Here is a 15,998-nt window from a genome sequence, read left to right as displayed (position 1 = left end):
CTGATCTGCTCTCTGGCCCTCCTCAGAGTCCAGGACTTATCTCTGTCAACCACATGTGTGACCCATTGAGACCAGCCTTATTATTTGGGGGGGAAACTAGATTCGTTGTTAAGAGCAAATATGTACTCAAATGCTCACTTCATTTACTCATCTAGGGAGAAAATTTCTTATGCTTTACAACTCCAAGCAACTCCCTTCCTGTCCTAACATTTCAAACATGCATTAAGAATTATAAATGTGTGTTTGTTTCTGTTCTGTTTGTTGGTTGCCAGATGGGAGGGGAATGGGGAGCTAGATGAAAAAGGTGAAGGGATTAAGAACTATAAATTGGAAGTTACAAAATCTTCATGGGAGGTGAAGTACAGCGTAAGGAATATAGTCAATAATATTGTAATAACCATTTATAGTGCCAGATAGACACTAGGCTTATTTGGAGGATCACTTTGTAAGTTATATAAATGTCTCAGCACTATGCTGTACCTCTGAAAATAATATAATATTGAATGTCAACTATAATTAAATAATAAAAAATACATTATTAATGTGTGTGTTAGGAACATTTTTAGATTTTCTGTACCAGCAAGGTTATTATTGAGCACATAGTATAGTATATTGTATTTATTTTTCACTCTTAAACACATATACATTTATTGTAGATGGATATTTAGTGTTGTACTAGGTTCCTATAAAAAATTAAAAGGAAATTTTTTTGCCTTTTGTTTTTTTGTGCTGGCTAATGCAGGCTTGATCTGCTAACATACAACTTGAAACTCTCATTGATATGCACTACTTCAATGAATATAAAAGAAAAGCTATCAAACTGTTCCAATACTAGGTGGTTAACTGGATGCATGAGTTATAAACTGACCAACTCCTAGTGAATTTTTAAGTGTAATGTCTAGCCAAAGTTCACACCCCACTCCAACATATATTTAAACACAGCTGAAAACCTTACTAAAATAACTATCTCTGAAAGTTGGTCAAGGGCACATAGTATTCAGTTAAGCACACTTTAAGACTGAATTTAGATCTATAGACTTCTGCACTACAATAAACCTTTCCAACAAAAAGTGCTATTTTAATAATTGTATTTAATTTGTACTATTATTTATTTAGATAGTAATGGATCCTTTTATTTTCTGTGACTTATTATGTGCCTTTAGGCTCAAATATCTTACTTTTTCCACTCAAACAAGTCATTCCATCCTTTTCCTAGCTCTCCTGCTTTTTCTAAATGGAAACTTATCTTCCTGCTGAAAGAAAGGTGAATAGCAGGTCTTTATCTTCATTGATGGCTAGTCTTAGCTTTCATAAACTTTCTTTTTTTAAAAAAAGATTTTATTTATTTATTTTTTAGAGAGAGGGAAAGAGGGGAGGCAGACAGAGAGAAAAACATCAATGTGTGTTTGCCCCTTGAGCGCCCCCTACTGGGGAATCTGGCCCATAACTCAGGCATGTGCCCTGAGTGGGAATTGAACTGGCAAGCTTTGGTTTGCAGGTCAGCACTCAATCCAGTGAGCCACACCAGCCAGGGCAACTTTCACTAACTTTCAAGCCCAAAATTTCTTTGCACTATATTTTGTTTTTGCCATTTTCTTCCATTGGTTTAGAGAGTTCAACTTTATTAATAAATAGACCATGGTTTTTATCATTATTATACATCTTACATTCATAGACAAAAAGAGAAAGAGAAGAGGAAGAAGTAGAAAAAGTAGAATGGAACAAATAAAAATACAAAATAATGTTGTAGAATGTACCTTAATGTAAACAAACTGAAATTTTCAGTTCAAAGGAAAGGTGTTCTTTCAAGATTTTCCTTTAAAATCAAAGATGGACAGCTAGAAGAAGAGACACTTCTTTATTCTACTCTCTTGTTTTCTGCTTAGCACATTGAGTACTTCTCTCTTCCCTGGAAGATGTGGTAAAATTTGACCTTAAAGGGAATATAAAGCCCTTTTTTGGGCTTTGACTGATATGATGTGGTATGCCCTCATCAAAGTGTGGTTCTTGGATAAACACCATGAATTTTATCTGAGAACTTGTTAGGAAGTCAGAATTGTAAGTCCAACCTCAGACTTACTGAATTATAATCTGTGTTTTATTAAGATTTCTAGATGAGTCATATGCACATTAAATTCTGAGAAGCTGTGCTCTTGTGAATCTTTCCAGATAACTCCACTATTGTCAGTAATAAAATCAGGTTTCCTCTCTATTTTTGTTTTTTATTCTGTGAATATTATTTTTGTTGAGATTCTATAAAAAATAATGATTTAGTGATTTCAAGAGCTGGAGAGTAATGTCTGCTACCTGAATATGAATCTTCTCCCATATGGTATGAACAACAAAAACTGCAAATAAAATCCCACATCATGTATGCCTTCAGCATTACTAGGAGATAAAGAATACCTATTGTAGAAAAGTGATCAGTAAATACCAACAGAAAAAAAAGTGGTTAAAGGAATATCCAAAACAAGACACAGTTTAGGCTAATTAAATGTAAGCAGATGTTTGGGTTAGGATTCTAAAAAGTTTCTTGAAAGGGAGGCCCACTCAGCTTGCATGGACCTTTTATGGCTTTGCTTTTCTTCCTTTTGCCTGGAATAAGGACATGATGGTGAAGCTGAAGGTGTCACCTTGAGATCATGAGAGGGAAAGGAGAAGAGACCTGCAGACACCTCAGATATAACATCTTGACCCTATACCAATACCAGTGCCACTTACTAAGGTACATTTTGTTACAGGAGAAAAATAAGCCCCATCATTTTTAGCTATGTTTCTGTTTTATGTAGCTGAATACTACTACACTTGATAAGCTTTTAACATACTACCTAGACACAATAAGCATTTGATGTTTGATATTGTTACTAATAATGAAGTGTTGCCATTTGCATCCATTGAATACCAATGTAATGTACATTTTTTGAAAAATCATATGCCTTTATCTGATTAGCTTTGACTTTTAAAGAAGTTCTAATTTTTGTGTGTGCATGTTTTATCTTCAATCAAGGATATTTCCTTATTGCTTTTAGAGAGAGGGGAACATCAATGTGGGAGAGAAGCATTGATTGGTTACCTCTCATATGTGCCTGGACTAGGGACCAAACCTGCAACCTAGGTATGTGCTCTGACCAGGAATCAAACCCACAACCTTTCAGTTACAAGACAATGCTATATCCACCTGAGCCACACTGGCCAGGGCAAAAGTTCTAATTTTTTAAAATCAAAAACTGTCTTAGACCCTGATCTTTAAAACCTAAAATGAGGTGTAGTAGCAATAGAAACTCTTCATTGAACATTTAATTTAATTCAGGGCCTACACTAAATGTTCTATATATATCTTCACTCTTAATCCACACAACTATCACAGAAATATATAACCTCCCTTTTACTGAAATGTGAACTAAAAATCAAATATGTTAAGTAATTTTCTCAAAGCCACCCTTCTATTAAGGGGACAGACTATTATTAAATTTCTGGTACATTTGATTCCGTAGTTCATGTCCTTAATGATCACATATTAATCAGTACAGTCAATTATATACTATTTTGGTTAGAAATAACACACCTAGGCAAAAAAAAAAAAAATCTGAGAAGGGCACACTGTGTCACAAAACTCCTGGAAAATTCTGCTTTGGAGGCTGGAAAAGTTCAAGATCATCCTTCACAACAATTTTTTCTTTATCTTGGGAAAAGATGAATGTAATTAACTGTTCTACCAGAGAAGATAGTGTTTCAGTTTTAAACTATTCCATTCCCAGAAGATAATCATATCAGTAAACACAATAAGAAAAGGGGGTGGTTCAAAAGTCTGAGGTAGACTTAAAAATGTTTCTGTCCTTCACTAATGGTCTTCAAATATTAGTATGCAGCAGAATTTACTGGAACGCTTGTTAAAACACAGAGTGTGAGGTCCCAACCCCAGAATTTTCTGATAGTTTGTCTGGTGTGACTCTGAGAATCTGTATTTCTAAAAATACCCCATGTACCACTGATATTTTTGATGGAGCAGGTAAGGAGCATAGGGAGAGAGTTGGTAGAGGTGGTGATTTTAAATACGACGATCAGAGTAAGCCCTTAACATCTGATTTAAGACTTGGTGGGAGGTGGTGAGTAGTAGTCCACATCATTTGGACTCTAGGAACAATTTAAGAAAAGAAATTTCACCCAGCAGAGGGCTAAGAAATTTCTGTAATTATACATAATCTCATATATAAATAAAAGCAACATTGTTTGAAAAAAAACTTTAATTGGTGTTTGTTTCTTGGAGTCATTCAATCAAGGTCTTACAAACAGAAGCCATTAATTAATTTAAGGTCTGCAGGGAGTAAAAACTCTTCAGTGAGGAATTCCTATAAAACAGGCATATTATCAAAATCATACTATCATAACCATTATAAATGGGTAGATTTAATAGAAAACTGTCTTTTAACTGCTATTTGAATATTCATTTAAGCCACAGAGTTCATAAACTGTTTCTAAAATCATAGTTTATCTCTGATAGTATCTCACTTTTCTAGAGCTAAGAATAGTGTTGAGGAGCTATAAATCGCTTCATGCAAAAAGGAGGTAGTTTCTATCCAAGAACATTAAAATGGGCTTTTATGATTCTTAATAAAGGAAAAACTTTAGGCTACTTTCTCCAGCAAGTCATAGACAGTCTCTGAGTCAAAACAAATAGACAAACAATAAAACTAAAAAACTAGAAACAACTGATTATAGAGAAAATGTATGACAGCTGAGAATGTAGGAGGGACAGAACAAAGAAAGTAAAGAGTTCTCAAAGGCACCAGATGGAATATCACATGTGCTTAACTTATCTCTTAGAAAGTGTTTACTTCTTCAGCTGCCTGACCTTGCTGCCATAGACTCATTGTGGCCTTATCCTTGAACCAGTTCTCACCTGAGTCCACAGTAAGTTATCCCGTCACTTAGCACCGAGGCATCTTTACTGCATGTCCATCAGCCTTGCACTAAGAGTTTCTTCACTTATCATAAGTCTAAGCCAGAGTCTTCAGTTTCCGAAGTGTTTCAGTTTTGAAGTGTTTTTTTTTTCACAGTTCACCTTGTTTTTGCAATTCTTTTTTTTAATTCAACAGTTGTTTATTTTTATACCCGTAATCTAATAATTACATGATAAAAATACCCTTGAAAAACCAAATTATGTGGCAATGAATGAAAATGTGTGAGACAATGTCTGCATTCAGCATATCTGGCAGAAAAACTAAAGTTAAAATGCAATGTAAAATAATTGTCCTTAAAATATTAATTCCTTATCTTTAAAAAAATTACTGGGTCAACCATGAAAATAGAAAAATGTCAGGCTGTAAGTAAATAATAATTGTGTTTGGGTTATTGAAGCGCAGGTTTTCCTCAGGGTGACATATATCCTGCTTCACCGCTGCTTGCACTCTGCTGGGTTTTGACCCTTTAAGTCACGTTCTGGATCATGTTCCTCATCTTCTTCTTCCCCTTCCTCATCCATCATAATCATCATCATCTTCTTCAATAGCTTCTCCAGCAAAATACAACACTGATCTTGGGATTGTATGATCGCATAAAAAGTGACTGATTTCAGAGTCGGCAGCAAGGGGAGCAGCATCACCCAGATCTATACTCTTAGGAACTTCAGAAGGGGCAAAAAATATATTTTTAAAAAAGAATCATCACTGCCAACTATTTTGGTCACAGTATGAACTGTCCCACTTTCCTTGTGTTTCTGTTTCTCTTTAATGATTTCAAAGTGACATTCTGTTCTTTCTTCCAATCTATCTGGTACCAATTCCAACCCCTATCAAAAGAGATCAGAACCATCTGGTTCTGACTTCATCCTATATTTCTCTGTCAACACTTCATTTGTGAAATATTCATTGGTTCAAGTGAAGTTCTAAAACAAAACTCACAGACTGGCCAGAATCTCAGAACTTCACTTTAATATCTTTCAAGTGTTTCAGAATGGGGTCATCATGTTGCTCACCATATCATTGAGCAAGTCAACATTCTTAGGAAAAAGTCAACCAAACTTCAAGAATTCTTGTGGGATCTTATTTTTCTTCATCCTGTTCTCATCTTCAATCATTTTCAGCTCCTCCAAAATTTCATCTTCCTCAATCAGTTTCCATTGACATTCTTCCATAGGTTCATAAATTGCATTAATGATCTCAAATAGCTTATCAAATAAAGGCTGATAGAAACAGCATACTTTCTTTCAAGATCATGAACTTCCTCATAGAACTTGGCTTCTATCTGTGCACATGAAACTTGAAGATTCTTGAGAACACTCACTGATTGTTAAGTACTTCAGGAAAGCTTTCATTGTATCCTGTCGGTGTTTCTACCAGACCATCAAATCATTCTAGGAGGGCTGCAAGAATCTGAGGATTTTGTGCCATCTGAACAATCAGCTGATGCACTTGGGGTTTTGTTTCTTCACCAGTTTCTTCTTCTTCTACTTCCTCAACATCATCCAAATCTTGACCAAGGTCAGACTGTTTTTTGTTGTTAGTGCCTGCCATGCTGTAAGAACTCCAAACACCGATGGCTAGCACAGGGAGTCAGGTGGCTGGAGCTGCACAGTCAGTGACTCAGGGCAGAGGTAGGAGAAGCAGGAGGCACTTTTGCTATTTTGATGGTAAAGTTTTTACTTGGGAACCCAAGCCCAGAGACTGGGACCTACTGCCTAATGACAGATCAGTTTCATTCTGATATCTTGCTTTCCTAGATTTGCAAATATCAAAAGAACTGGGAATCCTCATTACTGCACTCCATGTGTATGTCCATATATACACAGAGTTTTTCAGCCATGGCACATGAAGGTGATCTCTCAGTGAACCAGCTACTTCCATGGCTCCCCAGGCTGTTATGTTTTTGTTCCATATACGAAGTGTCTTCATCTGGTGTTATCTTGCATCTTGACATAGCACTTGTCAAGATTTTACTCAAGGGAAAATTCAACTTTATATGAATAAGCCACATAGGAAGATACTGTCTATTCTCTTCTCCCATTGATTTTAATGCATTTCTTGTAACCTGTACGTCTTATCATGTTTCTATAATTGATTTCTCCATTTAATTCTGATTCTGCTTCCCCCACTTGACTTTAGACCCCTCAAACCATACACTATGCCCTAATCATTTTTATATTTTCAGTAATTCCAATTGCTTCTGGTGCACAGTAATTATTCAGTAAATATTCGAAGAATGGATGAATGAAGAATGGATGAATAAATGAATGAGAGGCAGTACAGACAATTAAGTGTACTTTGGGGACCAAAGAGACCTGGGTGTGAGACCCAGTTCTTCCATGTGATTTTAGGTAAGAGGTAAGGCACTTAAACCCCTTCTATTCCAGCTCCCTAATCTGTAAAATTTGAGAATTTGAGAAATAGTACTACCTAACTCATAGGGAAATGGTAAAGACTAAATGAAATAATGCATATAAAGGACTTAACACAATACCTGGCATGTAAAAAGAATTCTTTAAGTGTTATTATTTTTTATTATGAGTAGAAATAATATAGCTCATAATAAAAATATACTGTAGACATGCAGACTGAATAAAAATTATTGAAGAGGGATGGTTATTTAGAAGAAGAGGAACTCAAAACTTGCTCTGAGAGTAAAAAAAATATAAACTGGAGAATAGATGACATCTGGAAGGTTATCTGAGGCTTTGCAGTGTAAGTACATTGCCCAATATCACTGTTTGAAGCCTATTTTAAGCAGCCTGTTGGAAATGAGATTGAGTTGAGACACTGCTCTATTTCCCGAATGATCAAAGTTTGGTGTCAAACCAAGCCAAACAGGAACAGCTCTGAATTTGTCTTAAATAATATTCCTCTCTCTAACCAGTTCTGTCATTAAGTATACAGGCAACTTGATCTTTATGAAAACCAAACAGAGATATGCAGCATTTTATTCCTGTATTTTCACAGTATTTTTGTACGCATTGTGATTAAATTTTCTAGAGTGATTATTCAATCATGTTTTGCTGGCCCAATTGCAAAAATGGTCTCAAGTCATTTGTGAGTAAAATTATGCCAAATGTCTTAAATCATTTTACAACTGTATGCTGTACCTACAAGGATAGGATTATTTATAGCCACCTTCTAGTCTAAATGCATTTTAGCCCTAAATTCTTCAAAGTTACTAACAGTGGCACCAACCAAGGAACTGGTGGCGAACACAAGGCCTGTGGGCCGAATCTGGCACTCCACCTTGTTTTGTCCGGCCCATCACCTTGTTTCTACCTGGCCGCAGTGCTGAGCTCTCACTTAACTGTTAATGAGTAGTTACATTTACACAATCCTAAAATTACATTCAGCCCTTTGAAGGCAACCATGAGGCTAATGTGGCCTCCAGTGAAAATGAGTTTGACACCCCTGATAGGGAATCAACAACAAAACTTAAGTTTCATTATCTCCATTTCTTCCCTCTGATTGATGAATCAACATTTACTTTGTATTAAGTATACATTTACTTTCTTCTTTTCGTTCATCCACCTCTTTCTGTCTCTCATGAAAGTCACACCTATTCATGCTCTGAGAATTTGCATGGCACAATGTCTTCAGTTACATTCTGATTCGAATGGATATGCCTGGTTTTGGCAGTGGGTTAAGTGCAAGTTCACAGATGTAAGAAAGTGATTAATGAGCCCTGGCTGGCGTAGCTCAGTGGATTGAGCGCAGGCTGGGAACCAAAGTGTCCCAGGTTCGATTCCCAGTCAGGCTACATTCCTGGGTTGCAGGCCATAACCCCCAGCAACCGCACATTGATGTTTCTCTCTCTCTCTCTCTATCTCCCTCCCTTCCCTCTCTAAAAATAAATAAATAAAATATTAAAAAAAAGAAAGTGATTAATGAACAATATCATGTTTTAGAACAGTGTTTTCCAGTACCATGGCAAGCAGCATTTTAAAAAATGGCTTTCCCTTAAAATGCACATGTGTGCGTATGTACATGCACATTTCAAGAACTAGTCAATTCTTCATGAATTTCTCCTTTTCTTAAAATAAAGAATACCTTTTACCTTTTATCATGTGTCCCTACTATTAGGTGTCTCTTGATAACAAGATGCTTAAGATCATAGAGATAGTATGCTGACTTGAGAACTCACCCCCAGTCCGAATTACCACCGTTCATTAATCAGCCTACATTAACCAGTATAGACTGAATCTCCCTTAAAGGTCAGCTACATTATGCTCAGTAAATATCACTATGACACTATATAATGTAGGGCAAATAAATCACTTCTTTATCCATGTTTTAGCTCTTAAAACACCTCTCACTAATATAGTCTATATTCACTGAGTCAGGAAAAAAAACCATTAAAGTGAGGGAGAACATCTCAGCGTGAATAAGTATTCTGTGTTGAAAATAAAAGCACCAAATTACGATAGTTTGATTAATTTTCAGCTTTCCAGCAATTTTTGTGTCACAAAATTTAAAATTTTTTGACTTTTAGTTATCTGCAATAGTGAATAATGAGAGCATATTTGAGAGTGAATATAAATGAGAGAATAAAGAATATTTAAAACAATCAATAATCCAAAATTTGTTTAAATTAGGTCTGGACATACACAAATCCTGGCATATACATACTTATTAACTGGCCCTCCCACATCTCTCTCTTCTCCTACCCCAACAACTTTCACACGGGCACACACATGCTCAGTTTTAACTCCTATGCCCTTCCCTGGACCAGTCAACACTCCTTAGGCACAGCACAAATGGAAGTGTATTAGCTGTACCCGCCTTCCACCAACACCTGCTAAAATTCTACTGCCAAACCAAACATTAAATGGGCAATGGGAAGATGCAAATGCTCAACATTCTGTAACTTAAATAGGCAAATTATATTTAATTCAGAGTTTTTATATAATATAATTCAGACCCAGAAATCTTTAATTAGTATACTTTCATTTGATAGTTTAGAAAACTAAACCTCATAAAAATGTTAGGTGGTCACCAAAGCAGCATCTCACATTAGCATCTAGCAACAATTTAGAAACAGTGAATAACTATACTTCCCTAAGTATTAATGAGGGCAGGCTGACAAAAGTTTTGTTGATATAAGAGCTATCCTCCAAAATTGACCAATAATCTATTCCCCTAACATTCTGGAATTAGGGAAATTAGTTAATTCTATATGCAATTTTAGATGAGTAGTAATAAAACCTTCAGTTAGAATGAAATATTCCTAAGTGCTAAGCTGAGTTCTGAATATTCTGTGTTTACTTTATTTAATGTTCATAACATCCCTGAGTTTACACAAGTATTATTACCTCCTCCTTGCACACCAGTGGGACTGAGAAACAGAAGGTTACGTGTCCCAAGTCACAACATCAGCTGGTGAGGCAATCTGCTTCAGAGTCTGCACTCTTAGCTGCCATAAATATGGTGTATGTGGCAGCAATGGATACTATTTATTCTTTAAATCCACAGATACCAAAAGGAGTATTTACCTCAAGGCTCAGACATTGGCGAAAGATTATCATATGGTGCCTCACTTAAATATTAGAATGTATCACATCACTATCAGAAAAGTAATCTAAGAACACGAAGAATACATGTAAGACCACGTAGCTAAGAAAACCTAAGGAAATAGCTGCAAACAGTTTACCAGCTGAGAACCCCTGTGATTCTCCTCTTTAAGCAAAGGTATCAGGTAGACAGGAGACTAAGAGGTAGAAAAGAAGGCATCACTGGCCTGTGCAAATAGCAGCTGTGGGAAAAAAATACTGAGAGACATTCATTAGTCAGTTGAGGCACCTCCATCCTCCCTGTCAACATGTACATGCAAGAATAATGTATGCATGCCAGGCTGTCCAGCACATGTGTGTCCCTATGGGTGGTGTGAGGGCACTGGAAGAATATTGCTAGAGATTAAATTGGAATTAATATTTAAAACAATGAATAATTTGGATTCTACATTTATTTTTGTTTTGAGAGTTAAGTAAATACTATTTTTAGAATTTATTTTTTAATTTTTTTAAAGATTTTATTTATTTAGAGAGAGGGAAAGAGGAGAGAGGGAGAGAAACATCAATGCGTGGTTGCCCCTCATGTGTCCCCAGCTGGGGACCTGGCCCACAATCCAACTGGGAATCGAACCAGCAACCTTTTAGTGTGCAGGCCCGTGCTCAATCCACTGAGCTACACCAGCCAGGGTGTTATTTTCAGAATTTTTAAAAATCCTCACCCATGGACATTTTTTTAAATTTTATTTTAATCGTTGTTCAACTATAGTTTTCTCCCACCTACTCCCATTCCAGCCCACCCACCCAACCCTCCCCTCTTCCCCCCATTACCCCCCACCCCTAGTTTTTGTCCATGTGTCCTCCAAATTTGTTCCTGTAAACCCTACGCATTCCCCCCTGAAATTCCCTCTTCTCTCCCCTCTGGTCACTGTCAGACTATCCCCTATTTCAGTGTCTTTGGTTATATTTTGCTTGTTTTTTTGTTTTGTTGTTTAGGTTCCTGTTAAAGGTGATATCATGGAGACCCACAGACATTTTTTAAAAAATTCCTTTTAGAGAGAGAGGAAGAGGAAAAAAAAAACTTTGATGGAAGAGAGAAGCATTGACTGGTTGTCCTCTGTACGTGCCCAGACTGGGGATCATATGTGCCCGGAACGGGGATCAAATCAGCAACCTAAGTAGGTGACCTGACTAGGAATTGAACCCGCAGCCTTTTGGTTAAGGGACAATGCTTCAACCCACTGGCCACACCAGCCAGGGCAAGAGAGTTAAGTAAATATTATTAAAGCTAACTATTAGGGGAGAAAATTATACCAGAAATAGAAGTTCAGTGAATACTTGAACAAACTGCTAAACCAATCAAAGAATGAATCATTTAACATGATAATTAGCTTTGATAAAAAATGTGTAAACCAAGCTTTAATTCTTTAACTTGGTGAACTTCCTTTTTTATTTAAGATATTAGTTCATTAATTCTTTAGCCTCTTGTATACTAGCTAGGAAAGAGAGTCAGACATTCATAGAGTAGAGGATGCTCCAAACTTCCACAGGAAGGATCAAGATACCAACATTCAGCAGCCTTTAGAAAGATGATGCTTAAAAAAAAAAGAAGTGGCTATTCTTTATTCTCTAGATAGATGAAGTCATATGCCTTCAACCAATAAGTACATTTGTGGCATTTAAGAGAGGAGATATCACTTCTCATAAAGACTATAAAGACAGTGAAGAGGAGTATACAGAAATTGCTAAAATCATATCTGGCATGGGTGATTTGAAAGCCACTTATTACACTGTGAATGAATCCTTGCATTTAAAAAATAGAAACAGGAAACCAGATGACGGATCACCAAAAAAGTATCTGTCTCTGTTGATACAGCACCAAGCAAAATGAAACCTATGACAAGGCACTGATACAGACAGTTAGGGTTTGCACTTTGCAACATTTCCCAGCCAGAGCTGGTTGCACTCGCAAGCAAGTCTTTTTTTTCCTCAGGCCCAGCTGTGCAGAGCCTGAGACATTATATTGCAGGAGATTCTCAAACTAATTAGGTTATATTATCCTGGCTTATTTACAGAAATCTTAAGAAAGAAAACATTTTGTCTTTGTCCTCCCAAACCTCTCCCATTACTTACTTGCCCATTCCCTTTTCAATACCCAGTGAACTTCTATTGCTTACTTGGGATATTTTCTAGTCTCAACAAAGGGCAGAATCTCAGAGTCTTGACTAGATGAAGGAAGCAGTAAATCTCGAAATCGTTCTGTCAAAAGAAAAATAAACATTAAGCTATAAAAATATTCATGAAAGTAATTTCAAAATAGAATTATTTCCTATTCTTTTAAATTTGTTAACTATTTGACTGTGTATCGAAATTACCCACCATTTTCTATACTACTAAAATATACCCATTTCACCTTAATGGCTGTACACCTTTTTATGATTAGTATATCACAACTCAAATGTAAAAATAACAAGTATTTACTAGTATAGACTAATAAAGTCTTATAACTGAAAGATTAGAAGAAATACATATGACCAATAAATATACCAAGAGATGCACACTCTCATTGGTAACCTGGAAAATGCAAACCAAAATCACACACCACTAGATAGTATGCACATGCCATGGCAAGCAGAAATCTCCGCATGTCTCAGGGAGCAAGGTGGACAGGTTCACAGCAGCAGTGTGCAGTGTTCATAACCACACAATGTAAACAACTCCACTGCTCATCAATAGGAGACTGCACAATTGTGGTATACTCACAAAATGAAAAATTAATGGAAATAAAAAACATTATAAATTCAGTTACAAATATAAACATAGTAAATCATATTAGTATGATGTTGAGCAGAAAAAAATACCAACCAGATTACATATAGTAGAGTATTGTTTTTGTTGTTGGGTTAAAAAAACAACAACCGAGGAATGAATTGTTTAGGTATGTTATATATGAAAAACACAATGAAAAAAGGATTATATATACACAACTCAGGGTAATGGCTATCTTTTAGGATGAGTGAGGGGATTAAATAAAGAAGCAAAAATGTAGGTGTAATTGCTAATATTACACATGTATTAACTACAGCATCATAAATGAGTGAATAAATGAGTACATTAGGGCCAGGAAATGTCCAGTGATAATATTAGCCCATGAACCATTCATTTAATTAACAAAATTCTGTCCATATGCAGTTGGTTAGGAAGGAAGGAGGGAAGGAGAAAAGAGGCAAAGAGAGAAAAAGGCATGGAGGGAGGCAGGAAGAGGGGGATGAAGTGAGATAAGGAGGAAGGAAGGGAGGGAGGGAAAAAGAAAATGGTAAAAATGAGAAGGATGAGCAGAGGAAGGGAGAATCCTCAGTTCTACCTTAGATACAGCTGTACTCTACAGCCATCTGCATTGCACAATCTATCACTCTAATATGGATCCCATGTTTCTAGGACTAGATATTCATTACCTCTGTAGTCACCCCTTGTGGAAGGCTTCCCTGATCCCTGCTTTCTTTCCCTCCTCTGAAAAATCTGGAATAGATGGCCCCACTCTGTACTTCTAGTACACTCTGTGCTTACATTGTCACAGAATTTATCACACTACATTTGTATGGTTATATGGTAGATATATACTCTAGTAGGTGGGTATAGTGCCACCAGAATACAGAACAGTATCTTATGCATACATATTAAGATGCTAGATAAGTATTATCTGAAAAAGTATTTCCAATTTCCAGTTTTGCTGAATATAGAAAACTGTTTGCCAAGCTTAATCATAATGCCCTTAGAAGACCCCAGATGCTACCAACCACCAGAAGGAAGCAAGGGGAGCTGTACTTCAGCTTTGACAGAGTAACACCATTGGCTGAGACACAGTGCAAAGCTGAAAATCCAGGCTTCAGTAAGCCTATCACTAATGGAAGGCGAGCAATTTCCACAAAATACTAAAAATCTATACTTGATGACATTTGCCATTTCCCAGTTACTGAATAGTTAGATGTTAAACTTCCGTGAGCACTGTGCTACAAGTTACAGCTAAGAGGCAGGATGTAGACTTTTATCTTCATATTTATTAGAACATATTGAATCAGAACTGACTTCTACTCTTTTTTGTGTTTTCACTGCTTTGACAGTTCTTATAATACACCTAGGGAAGAACTAAAAAACACAGGTGGTTGTACATTACAGTCCACATGAAAGCACAATTTATTACCTTTTCAAGATGCTTATTCTTTAATTTGAATTCATATTTTAAAATTTTAAGTTACATTATTGACTGATATACTTCAATTTTTAATCAACAGAAATAAAATACATTTAATGAAATGTCTACTAATTCTGATGATATGACTCATGGTCTTCAGTCTACTTTCCCATTTATGTAGTGCACCAGTAAGTGAGGTATTTGTAGTATTTCTCCTTTTCCTTTCCTGCCCTCCATTTATCCTTTTCTTGAAAAGTCATGAAACATAAAGCCCAAGACCCAACAGCAAACATAATGAACTTTACACATCAACTAAAGAACTGTTTAAGCAAACAACTATATTAAATATGTTATATCCTTGGGTGCTAAAAATAGATATGAATTAAAGTATTACTGAATGATTCCCAAACTGATTTAAATGCAAAGAAAAATCAGAATTCTTAATGCAAACAACTATAATATAATACAACTATAGGATTTTCCCCAATTATATAATCATAAAGTACATTTGATTATAAATCTGGAAGAAAATCTCTGAAAATTACATTTTATTGATAGGCCTAAAATAAAATGAAATAAGACAAAAAAAAAGATAAACCTCCCCCAGCACACAAAGAACAAAAGTAGTGTACAAGAGTTCACTTATAAAGCTACTCAAACTATTAAATCTATAATTAATATTCCTTCATTTGGAGCATTCTTTAATCTAAATATTATAAAAACAAGGCATACCAAGAGAATATGAAGATACCTGAGTAGCTATCATGACTGTCAAAAAAATAGTTCACCTATATACAACATAAAATATAAACAGTACCTTAAAATTATATCCTTTTATTTATTTTAATTAAATTTATTGAGGTTACATTGGTTAATAAGATTATACAGGTTTCAGGTCCACATTTCTATGTTACATCATCTATATATTATATTGTGTGCCCACCATCCAAAGTCAAGTCATCTTCTGTCATCATACATTTGGTCCCCTTTGCCCTTTATTATCCCTCCCACCCTCTGGTCTATGTCTACGAGTTTCAGTTTTATATTCCACAGATGAGTGAAATTACATGGCTTTTAACTTTTTCTGATTACTTATTTTGCTTAGCAAAATATCCTCAAGGCTCATCCATGTTGTTGCAAATGGCAGTAGTTCATCTTTTGTTATGGCTGAGTAGTATTACATTGTATGTATGTACCACATCTTTATCTAATCATCTATCAAAACACACTCAAGCTGTTTCCATGTCTTGTCCACTGTGATTAACACAGTGAATCCAAGGGTGCCCATACCTCTGTGAATAAAGTTTTCAAATTTTTCTACCTAAAATTTAT

The 15,998-nt window shown here is 35.8% G+C and overlaps 1 protein-coding gene and 1 pseudogene across 4 annotated transcripts in view; both read right to left on the bottom strand.

Moving 5' to 3' along the window:
- NOX4 (NADPH oxidase 4) overlaps window positions 1–15,998 on the bottom strand; it is a 177,260-nt gene that overhangs the window by 37,118 nt on the left and 124,144 nt on the right. For all 4 annotated transcript variants that reach the window (XM_036028698.1, XM_028517487.2, XM_036028701.1 and 1 more), the window contains one exon: window positions 12,652–12,733. In XM_036028698.1, coding sequence (XP_035884591.1) covers window positions 12,652–12,733 — 82 coding nt within the window. The remainder of the gene's footprint in view (window positions 1–12,651; window positions 12,734–15,998) is intronic.
- On the bottom strand, window positions 3,166–8,270 carry LOC118501230 (annotated as a pseudogene).

Source organism: Phyllostomus discolor, chromosome 6, assembly GCF_004126475.2.
Source record: "Phyllostomus discolor isolate MPI-MPIP mPhyDis1 chromosome 6, mPhyDis1.pri.v3, whole genome shotgun sequence".
Lineage (NCBI taxonomy): Eukaryota > Metazoa > Chordata > Mammalia > Chiroptera > Phyllostomidae > Phyllostomus > Phyllostomus discolor.
Note: the sequence above shows the minus strand (reverse complement) of the source record. Positions and strands in the feature narration are given on the sequence as shown.